The 18,799-nt window shown below is 31.8% G+C and overlaps 2 protein-coding genes across 3 annotated transcripts in view; one reads left to right on the top strand and one right to left on the bottom strand.

Annotated features, from left to right (window-relative positions):
- LOC144842811 (ragulator complex protein LAMTOR1-like) overlaps positions 1–18,799 on the top strand; it is a 131,866-nt gene that overhangs the window by 28,979 nt on the left and 84,088 nt on the right. The gene's annotated exons all lie outside the window — the stretch shown is intronic.
- LOC144842764 (cGMP-dependent 3',5'-cyclic phosphodiesterase-like) overlaps positions 492–18,799 on the bottom strand; it is a 72,723-nt gene continuing 54,415 nt past the window's right edge. The window contains exons 11-29 of one of the 2 annotated variants that reach the window (XM_078699293.1): positions 18,456–18,586; positions 16,874–16,985; positions 14,909–14,948; positions 12,604–12,667; positions 11,903–12,030; positions 11,299–11,427; positions 10,683–10,721; positions 10,282–10,355; positions 10,101–10,178; positions 9,611–9,625; positions 7,918–8,037; positions 6,851–7,044; positions 6,300–6,387; positions 6,158–6,205; positions 5,680–5,754; positions 5,359–5,458; positions 4,946–5,058; positions 4,439–4,584; positions 492–2,539 (exon numbers count right to left, since the gene is read on the bottom strand). In XM_078699293.1, the coding sequence (XP_078555419.1) occupies positions 2,332–2,539; positions 4,439–4,584; positions 4,946–5,058; positions 5,359–5,458; positions 5,680–5,754; positions 6,158–6,205; positions 6,300–6,387; positions 6,851–7,044; positions 7,918–8,037; positions 9,611–9,625; positions 10,101–10,178; positions 10,282–10,355; positions 10,683–10,721; positions 11,299–11,427; positions 11,903–12,030; positions 12,604–12,667; positions 14,909–14,948; positions 16,874–16,985; positions 18,456–18,586 (1,902 nt within the window). In that variant the 3' untranslated portion in view covers positions 492–2,331. The remainder of the gene's footprint in view (positions 2,540–4,438; positions 4,585–4,945; positions 5,059–5,358; positions 5,459–5,679; positions 5,755–6,157; positions 6,206–6,299; positions 6,388–6,850; positions 7,045–7,917; positions 8,038–9,610; positions 9,626–10,100; positions 10,179–10,281; positions 10,356–10,682; positions 10,722–11,298; positions 11,428–11,902; positions 12,031–12,603; positions 12,668–14,908; positions 14,949–16,873; positions 16,986–18,455; positions 18,587–18,799) is intronic. The other variant, XM_078699294.1, reaches the window with a different exon arrangement.

Consider the following 18,799-nt stretch of genomic DNA (forward strand, 5'->3'; position numbering starts at 1 on the left):
TAAATTTGTTTTTCTAAAATAGATTTGAATATTTTTAAATAATTAGTTGAATTACAAAATAAGGAAAAAGAGATAAAGAGACTGGATACAAACCATAGTTGGATTTGAAATGAAAATTAATACATTATATACAAAAGTAATATAAAACTATACACTATTAAAATAAAAATAATATACAGTATGTATAAAAATGTGGTAATAATTCTAGAAAAATGAACATAAATAATATATATACCTTCTATGAATTCTAATAAATATATATAACATAAATAATATTTCATATACAAGTTGCAGATTTAGCAAACAATAAAGTTGCATTACGGTAAATAGATTCGATTTATAAACAATTGTATTGAAACAAATTAAAATATACTAAAACGTGGTAAAACGTAAAATATTATATAGAAGTTTATTAATAATTTATAAATCTTAATTATTCATAAATTAAAATTCAAATTTTAATATTACTAATAATATATTTGAATAGATATGTAGATTTTGTTATTTAAAAAATTGTATTGAATTAATATTAGTATGAAAATAAAAAATACTAAAAAAAATGTTCATAATACTATTAGATTTTATTATTATTATTAAATATATTTTATAATTGTGAGTTATTTTAGAAAAAATTATTATACTTGCAGTTACTGCAGTAATTGATTTTTTAACTGCAACAACCTATGTTTTATGATACAGTATAATCCCTGCCCTCTATTCAGGGGACATCTCTCTTCTGTGACACCTCTATTCAGGGGACACTTTCCCATGATGGGTTATATATATTTTGAACACTACAGCCAACTCCTATTCAGGGGATACCCCAATTTAGGGGAAACTTGAGATAGAGATTATTATGTATAGTGTTAGATCATGAAAAGGCTGTAGTAAAATAAAATAGTAAATGCTCCTACATCTTTTTGTCACCTTTTTACATGCATGTAATTACTGTTTATAAAATTAAAATATGGCTTTATGATATGTGCAAGGAGGTAGTAGTAAAGGCGCCCAGCCTATTTTAATGCTTTTTTACTCCTTAGCTAATGGGATGGCGTGGGGAATAAAGGTAACATCATTGTTCATTTTAGTAGCTAAACATAATAGTGCATCATTCCTTTCTGTATGTTCTACTTTTTCATCTGAAAATTCAATATATTAATTTCAATTAATAATTTGTTTTTAATGCACATGTTTCCTGAGGAATTGATATGATATTTATGTAATTGAATTATAGCCTTACAATACCATCATCACTATCAACAATATATAATTCTGGATTCTAAATAAATACAAACAAAACCCTATTACAAACATCATATTCACTATATATCCTATGTTGATAAACTTCTTTTTTAAAGTATTTTTATCTAAATTTACAATATTTTTTTTCTCGGTAAATTTACAGAACGTGAGGCGATAGACAGTTTTTTGAACTTTTATATTCATTTTATAAACATTTATACAGTGCCAGATATTTACAAAGGTTAAAGCACCTGACGTCATTCGTAACAAAAAGCAATCAGGGGCTGTTGGTTGCATTTAAATGCCTCACAAAACTAACCAGAACATGAGTAACATCTGTGTATTCTTAGAAACCACTCATGCGTTGCAATAGGTACAACTCTAGCAGAAAGCAGGATTGAACCCTGAACTTTAAGCTCTGTGGTATTGATGACAGCATCATGTCCATTTAAAGACACATCACATTTTTTTTGTCAAATAAAGTTTGATAGTGTAGACAGAGCAGAAAGCAGGATTGAACCCTGAACCTTAATCTCTGTGGTATTGATATGACAGCATGATGTCCATCTAAGGACACATCACATTTTTTTTGTCAAATAAAGTTTGATAGTGTAGACAGAGCTTTAGGATTTAAAGCAAACATGTTAACTGTCAAGTTTGCTTTGAGTACAGACGAAAATTAGGGACCAGGAAAATTTCTTCGTAATGTCAAAAAACTTCTCCCTAACGCTCGTTCCTCTATAGTTTGTGAACTTTTCGGGAAGTCCAACTTCTCCGAAACATGATAAAGGCTTTTTATGTAGGTATATGCAGGCAGAATATAGGCATATATGTGTATACAGTATGTATTACAGAGTAATGGTGAATTTTAAATGTTAAAAAAAAAAGGAGGGGAGGAGTGTAACTAAAGAAATGTCTAGAATTCCCATGTAACAACTTTAATCTCCTTCTGTACTGATTTGACAATGGATACATTTTGTGAATAGACTTTTTGACACAACAGCTTTTTTCATTCATTTTCTCTTTTTGCACTATTAAATACATTCATTCTCCCTTGTTCAGAAAAAAGTTTTTCCTTATTTGTATTTTTCATTCTTCTTTGATGGTTTGCTCTCCATTTCTATCTTCCAACAGAGCTGGCGATTCACTGTGGAATTGCATATCAAAGAAGTCGAGAGAGTTTGTACTGCTGAGTCGTCTTTGTTTACTCTCGTCACGGAGTTTGATCCACATGCCACGATTTCCATCAACCGTGTTTAACAGAATTTGTGCCTCTGGGAAAATATCCGCAAGAATCCTATAAAATAAAAAAAAATGTTCAAACAGTAAGAGAAAATTGTTATTTTCTTTCTAAAAATCTACTTACTATATGAAAGCAAACACAAATACACTTAAGCTCTGTCTACACTATGAAATATGGTACTGATATGCCTAAATATGGTAGTGATATGACATCATCCTATCCATATATGGGCACATCACATGTTTTTGTCATATAAAGTTTGAGTGTGTAGACAGAGCTCAAGTCATACACACTAGGCCTACAGTATTATTATTTATGTCTATTAGTTATTTAGATATTGCTCTTCAGTTAAAGTAGGTGGTGCCCCTGCCTTAACCACTCAGCCATTTCACTCACTCAGGGAAAAAAATAGTATGACATTAGAGATGATTTTAACCCAGTACACTGGTATTGGTATCTACCAACAAACAACTCATCTCAATAAATTTAGAATCAAAGAATAAATTAACATCAATGATGAAAATGAAAAAATTATGCTAGTAGAAATGCAAATATAAATAAAACAGACAAATTTCTTGTTTCTGCCTCAAAATAAAATATTTATTATACGAGCCCATAATAGACTTCTTTGTTTTCTAGTGTACCCTTTTTCTATGTACTCATTTTTTACCAATATTCTATCAGTACCTATGGTTGAAAGTACTCGTATAATAAATATTTTATTTTGAGGCAGAAAAGAAAGAAATTTGTCTGTTTTATTTTTATACATGATCCTGCCTATGCAGCACTTATTTCTTTGCAAATATATAATGTATACTGTATATATTTGTCCATTCATTATGTATAAATTTCAGGAGACACAGAGAATACAAAAAAGGTGTCTGGTGTTTTAAAAAAGAGGTGAGATCAGTTACAGACTAGAAGTATAGAACAAAATTATTCTAAAAGCCCAGACGTAGCACCTTCAATGTGGACAATAGGTTCAGTTAAGTTAAGTATTTAATGCGCTATTGTTTCTTTTTATGTTATTACACTCTATTCTATTCTATCAATGAATCTGTAGCTTTCTGAAATAAGCAATGATATTATTGAGAAATATTAGTGCTGTACTGGGAGTGGACATTAGCAATGATGATTTAGAAATTAGAATACTCAAGCTAAGGCACCTCATTGTTGAAATTAGTGCTGTACTGGGAGTGGACATTAGCAATGGTGATTTAGAACATAGAATACTCAAGCTAAGGCATCTCATTGTTGCAATATTTCAACAATTGTTATGTTATTTCGGTTGTCCTGAATCTACTTCATCTTCATGTTTCTCCTTTGTTTTTTCATGATGTTTTATCTTTTGACTGTTATTTATGTATCAAGCTCTTTTTATGTATGATGTATGGATTCGAAATAATAACTTTTTAAAACAACAAAATCAAACAAGGCTAACTCCAAACAAAGAAATTCCATCATTTTCAGACAGTATTTACCAATTTACAAAAGTGTCACCAAACGCAAGAAAATTTGACCAATGGTGGCTATGGTTTAATAAAAAATAACAGACAATTTCAACAAAATATTCTCCCATTTAACTTAAACATTCAGTATTCCTTTCTCTGGTATTATATTTATTACTTTCATTGATACATACAAAAAGTGTGCACTGTCAAAATCAACTCAGAGATATAACTTTGATTGAGTGGGAGCTGTGGCTTGGTGGTTATGATGCTTGGCTACCAATCCAAGAATCCAGGGTTCAAATCCTGTCATATCATATGTCAGGATTTTTTTCTAATGACAAATTACAATGCCACTCCCAAAGACTTGTACTAAGACTTTGTTGATGTAGAGCATCATGTGTATGTGTCAGGATTGCCACTTTTAAGAATGATAGTGAATGAAGTCACTTATGGTTATCCTTAGCAATTTGCCTAAATATACATGCAGTATACAAAAACTTACTGATACACCGGTCGTGCTATGTGTTGAAGGAAATTTAGTTGAAGTTCAGGAATGAAAGCCTTTTCTCGGTCATACATCTCTAGTGGCGGGATACCTATTGCCTTCTCAAGGTCACCTTGTGTGAAAAACTCTCTGTAGATCAGCTCCTACAAATCACAAAAATACAGATTGAAAATACTATGTTTGTCCATTCACACATAAATGTTTTGGTTAGGCTTAATTTTATATGGTATGGTAAGAGGCATGAGTTTGAGACCTGTCTGTGCCATATTATGGCCTGTATCTTTGGCGAAGATACATTACCCTCATTGCCTTATCTTTGGATGGGACATACAGCTGTTGGTCCCCTGTACATACAACATACATGTGTATGATAAAGAATAGCAAATTGTCTCCCGATGTGATCATGGTATTAGTGCGGCACTGTGACTGCTGTGGGTGGTCCGAATTTCCTCAACTGGATGATAAATAAGAATATATTTAAATTGTTAAATTATGAATACTTACTGCAATTTTCTTAGTTGTCTTCCAGCCTTTTGTCTGATCAGATAAATCACAGCTTGTCATCAGTAAACATAGCAGCAACTTCCTACAGCGTGGATCCTCCTTTTTGTACCCCTCTGCAATACAACAAATAAGTTAAAACAAAAATAGAAAAAATTGTTATGAGCTAGGCTAGTTAGGTCTATTCACTATCAGTTCCACTGCTGGTCTCTGGTTTGAAAGAGGCCCTTTAGAAAAAACTGACATTTGTTCAAACCCCTGGCTATTACCAAGGCAATCTAACAGCAGGATGCTGAGCTCCGGAGTTCAAAGGGTTTATTTGTGGCTGCACCATCATCAGCTCCATCATCAGACAACATGTCATGGAGAATATGTACATAGTGTACTGTTGGTATTATATTATGGTTCTATATTACCTTTTGCCATTTTCTTCAAGTCTTTGATGATTCGTAAATGATGAGCTAAGTCTGTGGCCAGTATAATGTCTTGCATCAGATCAAGTACCTCTTGGTAATCCTTCAAATCAAACAATTTTAAATATTTAAAGCTTTGTCTACACTATCAAACTTTATGTGACAAGAAAATGTGATGTGGCCAAATATGGAAGTGATATGCACAAATATGGAAGTGATACGACACCATCAAGTCCATACGGTATATGGAATATTAGTGGTATAATGTAGTATTAATATTTACTATACAATGACAATTTACACTGGAAATCGACAAAATCTTACCTGTCGTGATAGTGTTTCAAAAATATTGCAACCTTCTGTATTTAAAATGCACATTGCTTGGGCAAAGTGATGCCTCTGTATTGAGATAAAACAAAATGAACAAATTAATCGATTTTAAAGCTCAATCTACACTATCAAACTTTATGTGACAACAAAAATGTGATGTGCCCATATATGGACATGATGATGTCATATCAATACCATATTTGGGCACATCACACTTTTTTTGTCAAACTAGATATTGTACAGAGCTTTAAGCAGTTAATTGCGACTTCCTTTTTTTTTTCCTACTCTACTTTCTATGAAAAATATTCTCTCTACTCCCCCTCCCCCTCATACCCACACAACCCTTAAAAAAAGCACAAAACCTACTGCATCTCTAATAACTAGATTGGTTTAGAAAGTATAGGTACAGTATACGGTTATTATGGATCTTTTGATTTTGACTTAAATTTATTTAATTAAATTAATGATATACCTCCATCACTGAGCCTTCTGAACTATAGAGGGCAGCAAGCACTGAATCCTGATAATTAAAAGAAAATCATTTTATTTATAAAGTATTGTATATTTTATTAGTGGATTCTTTAGAAATAACAAATTAATAACAGTAAACTTACAGAATGGACTTGAAAGCTGTTATTAGTGCCTCGGTGGTCAAGGTCATGACAAAGACAAGCAACAAATAACGCTAATATTTCAATTTCCCTAGAAAACAGAAACGAAATGATAACATGAATAGCAATAATAATTAGACTAGGCCTCAATGGGTTTAACAATAAAATAAAACACCAAAGAATTAAGAAAAATACAAGTAAAAAGGTTGAGGTTTTAATGCTCTAAAATTCTCAATTGAAGTTGCCTGAAGGAGATAGATATATTGGATCTATTGTAATGATGTGTACTTCATTGATTGGAAGTCTGTATGTAAACTTTTATATATTGTCCCCCTGAAAAAATATATATTTTTTTTCAATTTTCTTTTTGAATGTGCCATTTTGATGTTCATATATAGTTATTCACTTTGACCAAAAATTGGATAGAAAAAAAAAAATTATTTACCTGAAAAAAATGGGTTTTTTTCTAAGGAAGTGATTAACATTATTAAAATTACAAAATAATCTATTCAAAGTATGATTTAATTTAACTTTAAACAAGTAGAGTAAATTACCTGAGAGCATTTAAATTGTTGATATTTTTGTAGAGTAAATAACAGAAGTGTCCTACAGTAAATGCATGGTACCAGTTGTGGTAAGGAGGGTCACGATAACCCTTCTTCACCATCAGAAAGAAGTTGGTCAGCGTCTTCTTGTCTATCCTGTAGCTATTCAGCAGACCCATATCGTCAAACATACTCAGACATACCTAAAGAACGAATATATAACAACCAATTACATAATAATAATGAGTGGCTGAGTGGTTAAGACAGTGGAACCGTAATTACGTAGCCATATTATCGGTAAGGGTTCGAGGCTCACTCGCTCCATAGTTCTGTTGGTAGTCTCTTGGATAAGGATATAAACCGTAGATCCAGTGTAATCATCTAGCTCATGTGCACTTTACAGAACCTTGTACAGTAGGGTGGGGTTACCCTGGTATACTGGTACATCACAGTCATTGATCATAACTGGGCACTCTGGGAGATCAGTCTTTGATTGAAGAAGTTGCCCAGTATAAATAAAATATTTCAATTCAATTAATCAAATCTTTTGTTTTGGAAATAATGCATACTTAAGGTGAATATCTACTATCAAAATTAACTATAGACCAGTGTTCTTAACAATTAGGCCTAACAAAAGATATTTATTATGTCATCCAAGCCTGACAGACAACAGTCAGCAGTTCTTTATCCCACCGACCCTGTTTGTTTTTCATTAATGCTGTCCTTAGGCAACATTAGGCCCTATTGATCACCAATATAGCTGGCGAAGCCTAGTGTTTACGTTATGCTTTCAGTCATACTGTATGATCAAATCAGCTGTGGACAAGCTGTTTACAAATTGGTCTAAAGCTCTGTCCACACTATCAAACTTTATGTGACATGATGATGTCATATCACTACCATATTTGGGTATATTACTACTATATTTGGACACATCACACTTTTTTTGTCAAACTAGTTTGATAGTGTAGACAGAGCTTTAGGCCTTTTGTTATGTAAAGTCATGATTGATTCGGGAATTTAAACCATATCGTAGCAATCCAGCCATGGTGTATTACTATACATGGGACTCTTACCATGATAGTATCATAATCAGCAATTCCTCGTGGTGAGTATGTCATATTAGTTATAAGAGGATCATATTCCAATATTGGTCTTATTTCATCACTTTCAAACACTGTGTCTTCATCAGTAACCTGAAATACAAAAACAACAGATTTTATAAAATTAATTTGCATTTATTTCAAATTATTGCATGTTTTTGTTAATAAATTACTGTTTATTTTTTTTTAATTACAAAACAAAGCATAACAAATAGCTACAATAAAGCATACCAAGTTAAAGCAAACAAATAAATTGAATGATATAAAAACAAGATTAAATATAAAGTACATAAAACCTAAGCAATTGTTGAAATACTCAAATTTGGAAGTATAATAATATTTTTTTCTTTTTTTCTTCTTTTTTTAAACATGATAACAAAGTAATGACATCCATAATTATTAACAAAATAATGCATAATAATGCCATATAAAATAATGATAAAAAAATATATAATAAAAATGAATATTCACAATAATATAAATGTAAATAAAAATATTGAAAAGTATTGAAAATGTAAAAATATGTTTCCATAATAATAGACGGTAAAACAGCTGCTTGTAAAAATATTTTAAATTAAGAATTTTAATGGCATTTTTTTTTTCACAATTTAATTTTATGGATAATTCTGTATGTATATTGAATGAATTGTTTGTATTTTGATGAACTCAACTTTTAAGGTATTCATTTTTATAAATTTATGAATAAATTTGTTTTAAGCACCTCGCCAATTACAGGATGGACAAACTAATTTATAATTTATCATGCTTATAATAAGTCTTATTTGAGGCTAAGGGAGAAAGTGTTGTGAGTTATACAACCCTGGAACTAGGTCAGGATTGAACCCTGGAACTAGGTCAGGATTGAACCCTGGACCCTGGGATTGGAAAGCAAGCATGTTAACTACCAAGCTACAGCTCAACTAATTTGATGTGGTGCACCATCGGGATGATGAATGTCACTGATATAAAACTAATTTTAAATTGCACACAACAAATTTTAGAATGTTTTGACAATTCACCAATATTTAACAAAATTCTGAAAACAATTTAGAAAAAGATAAATAGATTATAAACAAGCAATAACAACTGCATTAAACAACCCACTGACCCACGTCACGCTAAACCACATGACACAACTTTGAGAGATGAAATAAGTAGAGAAATCGCCAATATACTTTGAAAGTACTGTAAGATATGATCAAACAAGTGCAAGAATTTAAATACTGCTGTCAAATAAGGGATTTGACAGGTATAAAGACATTGCTTGTGAAATGCACAAAAGAATTTTTAATTTAGTGGAATAAAGTGCTTAGTCGAGAAAGCAGAAGTGACACGCATGTATTAATCAGGTAGGTAAATACTAGATACATACTTGATTCACAAAAAAATGTGATGAGCCCATATATGGACATGACGATGTCATTTTACTACCATATTTGGGCATATCACTACCATATTTAGGCAAATCACACTTTTTTTGTCAGTTTGATAGTGTAGACAGAGCTTAAGAATTACTTACAGCAGCACTTGTTTGATCATTTACAGGTAAAAAACACATTAAAATGTAGAAACATATAAAATTAGTTATTAAAATTGAGAAGAAAAAGTTGTGCTTTTACTGTGTGCTGTACAAGTATGTAAGAAGGAAAAGCACAGAGATTATTACCCCTCCCTCGCTTCTCTAAGTTACGCAAGAACAAGGAAAAAAGAAATCTGTTACTTATTTAAAAAAAACAAAAACATAACATAATAATAACTGTTGATGGGCACTAGTGCATAGTAAATAAACGTATCATAAATCTAAATGTCATATCCATGTTTATGAAATAACTTTGTGTCCATTTGAATACAGTAGAACTAAAAAAGTGTCCCTTTAATAGAGGTGTTGCTTTAATAGGGCTTAATTGTAGTGCTGAAACATATATTTCTCCTTGTTCATGTCATGGGAGAGTGTCTTGTGAATAGGGTTATCTAAAGATCTATTTACACTATCAAACTTGACAAAAAAAGTGTGATGTGCCCAAATAATGGTAGTGATATGACATCATAATATCTATATACAGTACAGGAACATCACATTTTTTTTCATACATAAAGTTTGATAGTGTAGATGAAGCTTTAAAGGAGGTGGTGTATAAAATAATTGTAAAACTGACCTTCATGTGGTACATCATAAGCTCATTAGATAGCTTACTACGGTACTGAGCATCTTTCATTCTCGTGTAGAGCAAACTCTATAAAGAAAAACAGTTTTGTTCTTAATCAAAAAGATCATGACAAAGATTATTAGAGAGTTAATGATGACAATGTCACATCTTGATATTATTGCATACTTACATGAACGATACTAATGCCGCAGTAGACAGAAAAGGCACTGGCTACCTCTTCATCGTGCTTAGTAAAATATAATCCTGCAAGGAAAACATAACCATAATGATTATTATATTGAAGGACTCCCAAGTATAATAAATGATATACTGTAAACATGGCTTCAATATAATTCATAGATTAAAAGGTTTTAAAACCGTATAATGGATTGAGATAACATTTTACACATGGAAAAGGAATGGACAGGAGTACTCATAATTTAAATATTATTTTATTAGCTATTATTAATATTACGCAGTAAAATTCTTTCGAACAGCTGTTAATACACTTTCCAAGTGGTGAAATAATGGATAAGGTAGTCCTACATTATTACATTGGATTAGAAAGAAAAAATATTGAAAAAAAATTACCGTCAATTTTGTTACATAGTTCGGCAATACCTATCACCTCTGCAAACAAATTAAATACATATAGGAGTAAATTCAACAAGTGTTACAATATAAAATTGTTATCAATATTTAACCAAAATGTAAAAAAAAATAATTAAGAATGAGAACATTACATTAAAAAGAAAGTGGGAAAACGAAGAAGATTTAATGGCAAAATCAACCAATTCAGCTGAAAAAACTAAACTTAAAGGTGCTCGCAAAAAGCTATTGTACATCCCTGACTAAAGACATGTAGAGTCTGACACAGTGTATGACACACAGTAAATTAATAAACCTGTATCAGAAATCCAAAACATTTTATCAATGACATTAACCCACAACATTATTATCGAATCTTTGAATCCCTTGGTCTAGACTAGAAAATATGAATTTCTATCCCATCTGATCTTTGTCATTATCATCATCATTCATTCATTCTCTATTTTTTGTTTATGGTTCTCTCAATCTCCAGTTGGTCCAGTACATTTCTGTTTGTTCATTTTAGTAACTCCAACCAGACAACAAGTGTTCCAAAATGTATTTAGTACATTTTGTGTGAACTTGGGTCAAATAAACAACCAAAATGAATGACACTTACTTGAGCTACTATTCGAGTTATCCATTATAGGAAAGCAAAGAATATTTTTGGTTTTAAAACCTGTTTCCTTATCGACTCCAGAGTAAAATAATGGATGCGAATATGCATCTTTTATGTTCAACGTTTTCCCTGAAAAAACGAACACAAAATCCACTTTTTGTTATCATGTCGATATCTATATTTTTTATTTGTTTGTTATCTACCTTAGCATAGAAATACATTATACACATGTGTATATGTATTTCTATGCTAATGTAGACAACTGCGCAACGTTAAACGTTTATTTATAGTGCTACCCATTGGTGGGCTGATGATTGGTACCAATACTTATACAGTCTAGCCATCATTTGTAGTAGACTAAGCCATGTACTGTATACACATTTTATGTGCATGTTTATGTATGACTGGATTGTAATTGGCAAAGACCAAGTCCATGAAGACGTGACCATTGTTGAGACGGCTGACAAAGAAATAAAGACATTTAGTTGATAATATTATACATCTGTATACTTTTAATTGTCTTCTCCTGTAGCCATATCTACGTTCAATTTAGTTGTGACAATTGTTCCTGCTGGTTTTTAAAAATAAAATATATAAAGTTCACCTGTTGTTGCAACATGGCCTGCAATTCCTTGGTTGATTGGAAAACGAACCTCAGCACACTCTTCTTTGACATTACCATCAAACACCTTAGCGACTAACATGTCCTTCTCAACTAAGAACAATGAACATCTAAACACAAGAAAATAATCATATATAAGTAGTTATTTAACAGTTTTCATGCATTGAAAACTTGTAGCAAAGCTCTGACTACACTATCAAACTAGTTTGATGTGCCTAAATATGGTAGTGATATGCCCAAATATAGTAGTGATATGACATCATCATGTCCATATATAGGCACATCACGTTTTCTTTTCACATAAAGTTTGATAGTGTAGACTATGGGCTTAAGGAATTATGAAAAAATGATTTTTCTGGCCACACAAGAGAAAGCTATGCTGAAAAGATGTATTTTAAGATCAATTGTATGTATGCAACTTATGTACAAGACATGATAACCAAGTCAATATTGACATTTACAATAAAGAGATAATTTCATGATAAATTATTTCATCAAGGATCAAAATCAATGAATTAGATCGTAATTACATACATACATAGTTGTTTCGTTATGTTTGTAATATACAAACTTATGATGGTTATCTATAGGAAAAAAAAACTTTGCAGATAACTGAAATAATAGACAATCGATCAATTAATATACGAAGATTGTTTTTTTTTAGAGACTAAATTGAAATTTACCTTTCAGCTTGTGTGAGATTTCTAGCTTCTTGCATTATCTCCCGTAGCAACATTGTGTCGTCATCTAAAAAATTAAAAGTCAATAATTCAAAATTTAAAAATACATTGTTCAATAATTTATTTAACAATATAATAAACATGCATATATTCAAGTGTATATAGGTTAAATGTATTGTACATAACATTTTTATTGTGCGACTGATATTAAAGCTCTGTCCACACTATCAAACAACACAACAAAAAATGTGATGTGCCCATATATGGACATGATGTCATACCACTACTATGGGCATATCACTACCATATTTGGGCACATCACACTTTTTTTTGTCAAACTAGTTTGATAGTGTAGACAGAGCTTAAGAAAAAAAAATGTGGAAAAGTTGATTGAAGAGAAAGTATGGAAAGCTGCAAAGGTGTTTATTACAACAGTAAGTATAGCTGTGTAAAGTCCGTATTAATCCATTATACGTAAGAAGTGTCTACTGAAAATTGATGATGACGATGATGCTTGTTAATTCATATCTCGTAGGAATTTAATTACAAATATCAAAACAAAATAAATGTGAAAATCGAACAAGCAATTATGAATTAATAATGAACAGTGTGAAAGATAATGAATATTAATACATCGTTAATAAAAGAAAAACGAACTTGAACAAAAACACTTCAACAGCCGAAAAAAATAAAATATTCAAAATGAATAAGGAAACACTATTGTAATTGTGTGTACAAAAACTGAGCAAAACGTTTTGAATTTATAAACCTAGGTTTTACATTTTAAAAAAAAGAAAACTTCAGAAGCTGATGCCTACTATTATTTGTACAGTATTATAGGCAAAATCTGTGATACAGTCATATAGGCTATAAGCAGAATTTGCCTATAATATATATATACATACTGCCATATATGGAGATACAGTACAGGGTGGAATCTGTTTCAATGCCAGAATTTACAATGATATGGAATCTAAAGCAAATGCCAAGTTGCAACACCTGTATTCTAAAACAATTGTACAAAGTAACACCTGGGATGTAAAAATTATAAAATAGCAGCTAGATTGAAAACAATTGTACTAAGTAACACCTGGGATGTAAAAAATAGAAAAGTAGCAACTGGATTGAAAACAATTGTACTAAGTAACACCTGCGATATAAAAATTAGTAAAGTAACAGCTGGATTGTAAACAATTATATTAAGTAACACCTGGGATGTAAACAGTAATTAGGTATAACGCCTTAAATCTAAATATTAGTAAAGTAATACCTGGATTGTAAACAATTGTAATAAGTAACACCTGGGATGTAAAAATAGTTTTGCTATTAACACCTGGAATCTAAATATTAGTAAAAGTAACACCCTGGAATCTATTAAAATAGAACACTAACTTAATTGAACGCAACTTAAAGTACTAAAAGTACTACCTACACGAAGCCAAGTTACCACATGTTGGCGTTTGCAGGATGCAATGAACACTCAGAGTTCTTGGTGACCAATTCAAATCGAGCACGCTCTGCTGACTTCTAAGTAACCTTTCACCTAGATCTGAATCTAATGGTGCTGACTGCTCACAACCTGGCCTTGAAACTAACTGGCTCTTACGTACAGTAGCTACACTTTCCTGTGTCCTAGCGAACGTATCTGCCTGACTTGGATCTACACTATGTGAAGATGGATCTTCTATCTCTTTCTCATCGTCAAATAAATCATCTTCTCCCGTATCAAATGCCTCGGCATCGTCGGACGACAGAGTCGACCCGCCGGTCTGAACCTCTAAGCTTGAGCTACTCTCATGGCTCATATATGACGTTTCTAATCTTAATAAATTGGGTGGGTACCTAATGTTACTTTCTTCTGGGAATGTAGTGGGGGATTTGCTAGTTTCTTCCCCAGGGGAAGCGGTTTGGTACTGCTCGTCACTACCCCTAGGCGACGTTTCATTACTTTTCATGACACTATCCAAATCCATATGTACCCCAGACTGGTACCCACTTAAACGGTCCTGCCTCATCTTCTGGAGATCATTAAAGGTCAAATAAGATGGGTATGGTTGATGACCCCTACTAGCAACATGGATACAATTATGCTCTGATTCACCCATTAGTTTATTTGCTAAGTTTGCTTGGGATTGTAAAATCTCTAAGTAGCTATTGGAATATGTAAGTTCGTTGTCCTTCTCTACCTGAGCTAGGCTTTGTTTTACTCTCTCTAATGAGCATGTGGCCAACATGTTAAGTGTGGCCGTGATGTTACTCAACTCCGGAGGATGTCTTGTCCAATCACCTGCCTGAGATGATAACTTACCGAGGTGTGTAAATAAATTCTTGGCTATTTGAAGTAACGACTGAAAAAAAAGAAGAAAGAAAATAAACTACCATAAAAAACATGAAAGATGTTCAGGAGTAATGTCACTAATCAGAATTAGATCAATAAACTGATTGTGATGGTTATGGTTAACTGAAACAATTTGGTTGGCAGTTTCAATTGACCAACATAATCAAATTGGAGTTGCTATCTAGAATTCACATTTCTAAAAAATTATGTAATTTTCAAATGTGTAGCAAGTAGCTGAAACAGTAAAAAAACATATTATTTTAAAAATGTATTATTTATTTCTGTGATATTATAATTATCAAGATCTTGTCCGTTTTAATAATTATGCTAAAACTGAATCTGGTTGGAAACATTTATACCAAAAGCTCTGTCTATACACTATCAAACTTTATGTGGCAAAAAAATGTTATGTGTCCATATACGGACACGATGAAATCATAGCACAACCATATTTAGGCACACCACACTTTATTTAGTTTAATTGTGTAAACAGTGTTTAAAAATTGGACAATATTTACAAAAGATGGGTTGGAGATGAGTTTCGTTCTTTTGTTGTTGTTGTTGCTGTATTTTTACTTTTTGTGAGTCAGTTTAATATACTGGGTCCTACAGCAGAACCATAAAGAAGAGATAAATAAAGATGATACTGTATAATATTTTTGTCTCTATATATATGATCATCATTTAATCATGGTGCTTACAAATACTGCAGAAGTATGATGTCAACATTTCATACGCATAGACGGAAAGCTATTAGACAAGCAATATAAAGAAATTGAACACCACTAATGCAACTTAATGACGGGCAAAAGAGCGCTTACATATCACTTGAAATCCAACACCTAAATACAACTTATGAATATAAATTAATTTGAAACTCGAAAGCAGAAATTATTGCGCAAACTGCTTTTAAAGTAGAAATGGATTTATGCTATTTTGATTAGAAAAAGCAGCCCTTGGCCTAATGTACACTAGGGACCCTAACCGAGGCCGGAGGATGACATAAGATTAACTATTTGTTACAATACAGTAGTGTTAGCCTAAACATGCGAATAGGAAGTACATACATATTAAATTATATATTGAAATCATTCTGAATAAAACATGATGGTATATTAAGTTTAAATAATTTAAAATTATAACAAGCTACAAGTTAGGTTAACTAATTAAGAATAGCAAGCAATGTTCATGATAATCAAAGCGTTAAATTTGACGTAGCATGTAATCGGACAAGTGCATGACAAGATGCGTTTAGTTCAAGAGAAGTCAGTGACGATATGTTTATGAATTAGAGAATTATTGTGTATGTTTTTATACCTCTAGAGAAATCTAATTCTAAAATTAATATTCTCAAAAACAAACTGTATTATAAAATATGTATATTTATTTATGATCTGTCAAAAAACATTAGCGTTATTATTCAATTGTCTTGTCCTTTGGAAAGGATGTTGAACTCATGGTCATGTGCATGATTTGTTCTGTTGTGCTTTTCTACACTTAAAGCCCAGCTTTACTCAAAATGATTAGATCATGGAGATGTATTTCTCCATGATTAGAATTATTTTATATTATAGATACAGTTTATATTCACTCGGATCAGTCAATAGATTCTATAAGACGTCAGATAGGATGTAAAGTGAAGAATGGAAAGAAAGTGAAGAATTGATGAATGAACTCTAGGATAACCATTTATGGTGTCTTTGATAAAAATAATGTTCTTAAAAATCCAATCAAATGACGTCACCATACGATTTTATTGCTGTTACATGACGAATGACAAATATAAAATATAAAAAGACAAATACAGTATTCAAAGAACATTGATTGGACGTGTGAAAATATTATTTTCATAAAAGGCAGCATAAATGGTTATCCTCTATTAGGTCTAGAATGAAGACTTTTTTTTGCTTTATTGTTGACTTTTTTCGTACTTACTTGTGTTTCTTGTTTAAGTTTTCGTTCTTTCTGTAAAGCTAGTGTACTTGTAAGTACTGGGATGGTATATCTGAAACACTGCCTAATCACGTCATCATCAAATGGTGTGTAACTATCAAATATAGAAAGACCGAAATTAGTAAATTCATACAAAACATCGATTGGTTTGTAACTATGAAATATAAAAAGACAGATAAATACAGTACTGTATTCATAACAAATATTGATTGGTTTGTAACTATGGAATATAAAAAGATATTATAGTATTCATAAAAAACATTGATTGGTATATAACTATCAAATATAAAAAGACAAATACAGTAAATATAAAGAACATCGATTGGTATGTGATATTAGTTATAAAAAGACATAATTAGTAAAATTATTCATAGACAACATCAATTGGTGTGCAATTATCAAACATATTTCAATTCAATATACTGTATGTATACAACATCGATTTATGTGTATCAAATATAGAAATACACAAAGTTTAATTCCTTCAAATTTGTATAAACTGAAAGACGTCATCAACAGGCTTGACATTGAGCCAACTAAAGCTATCCATCCGTTCAAAGTTAATTGAAAACTTACACACACGGTATGTTATTCGTATAAATAAATAATACAAGAAAATTACAGAAATTAATTTTTGATGATGATGTCATAATTGTATTAAGAATTAGCTCAAGCATTGCAGCTTTCAACTTGTTCGATGCGTTGATAAATATCTCTGGCATGATTGCCATCGGCCATCTCTGGCTTAGTATTAGTGTATGTTATAATTATACAACATAAAATGTATTCAATTGTCTTTGCAATATTATATAAATGAAACAAGTTCATGAAAATTCTGAACTGGTCTGATTGCGATGTTGTGACTCTATGACGCTGTAAATGTAGGAACTGCAAAATCTAACAAAAATAATCAAGCACAGGTGGTGGTGGTCTTTCTAAAATCTGGAGGCTACTGATGGATTCAAGTCCATGACTTGAGAACAACGTGCAAGTACACGAGGTGAACTAAGTCAAGAAACGAAGCAAGTTTGATTTAAAGCAGGGGGGGGGGGGCAAGCAGAATTATGGGAAGGGCATATTCTTATGTTTCATAGCATCGCTGGTGGGACCCACGCTTTAGCGGAAGGCTGGAAGATGACTCAATATACAGTTAGTAAACTTGTCTGAGCTTCTTTAAAATTAACTATCTAATTAACACATATTACCTTTTGATCTGGAGGTCTGATACAAAGTATTTGGAAAACTTTTAACACATTGTTACCTTTCTTTATTAAGTTTGTTAAATGCACAAGCAATTGCTACTGCAGCCCCTGTTGGTTACAGTGGGTCGCTGGTGGGACCCACGCTTTAGCAAGAGGCGGGAGGATGATATAGGAAACCTGGAGGTCTGATACTGACTAACACATTATTACCTTTCTTTATTAAGTTTGTTAAATGCACAAGCAATTGCTACTGCAGCCCCAATCTGGTTAGGTTGTGTCGCTGGTGGGACCCACGCTTTAGCAAGAGGCGGGAGGATGATATAGGAAACCTGGAGGTCTGATACTGACTAACACATTATTACCTTTCTTTATTAAGTTTGTTAAATGCACAAGCAATTGCCACTGCGGCTCCTGTCGCTTGGTTCACTACAGGAACAAACATTGCACATGTGATCTCTAATCCTAACCTTTGATTCAACTCCAATCTGCCAGCCTGAAATGAAATTTTAAAATGAACACTGAATATTGTTATTTTAATTTTTTTCTTTTCTCATAATAAAATTGACGATGTTGGGATCTAATCATTTCTTAACACTATGTCTGACGTAACACCATTTTAAGCTATTATAATTGTCCCCCCTTAAAAAAAAAAAAGGGGGAAAAAATTGTTGAATAGGCCATTTTAATGTCTCATATAATAAATTAT

The sequence above is a fragment of the Antedon bifida genome, chromosome 5 (genome assembly GCF_963402885.1).
Source record: "Antedon bifida chromosome 5, ecAntBifi1.1, whole genome shotgun sequence".
NCBI classification, from domain to species: Eukaryota; Metazoa; Echinodermata; class Crinoidea; order Comatulida; family Antedonidae; genus Antedon; species Antedon bifida.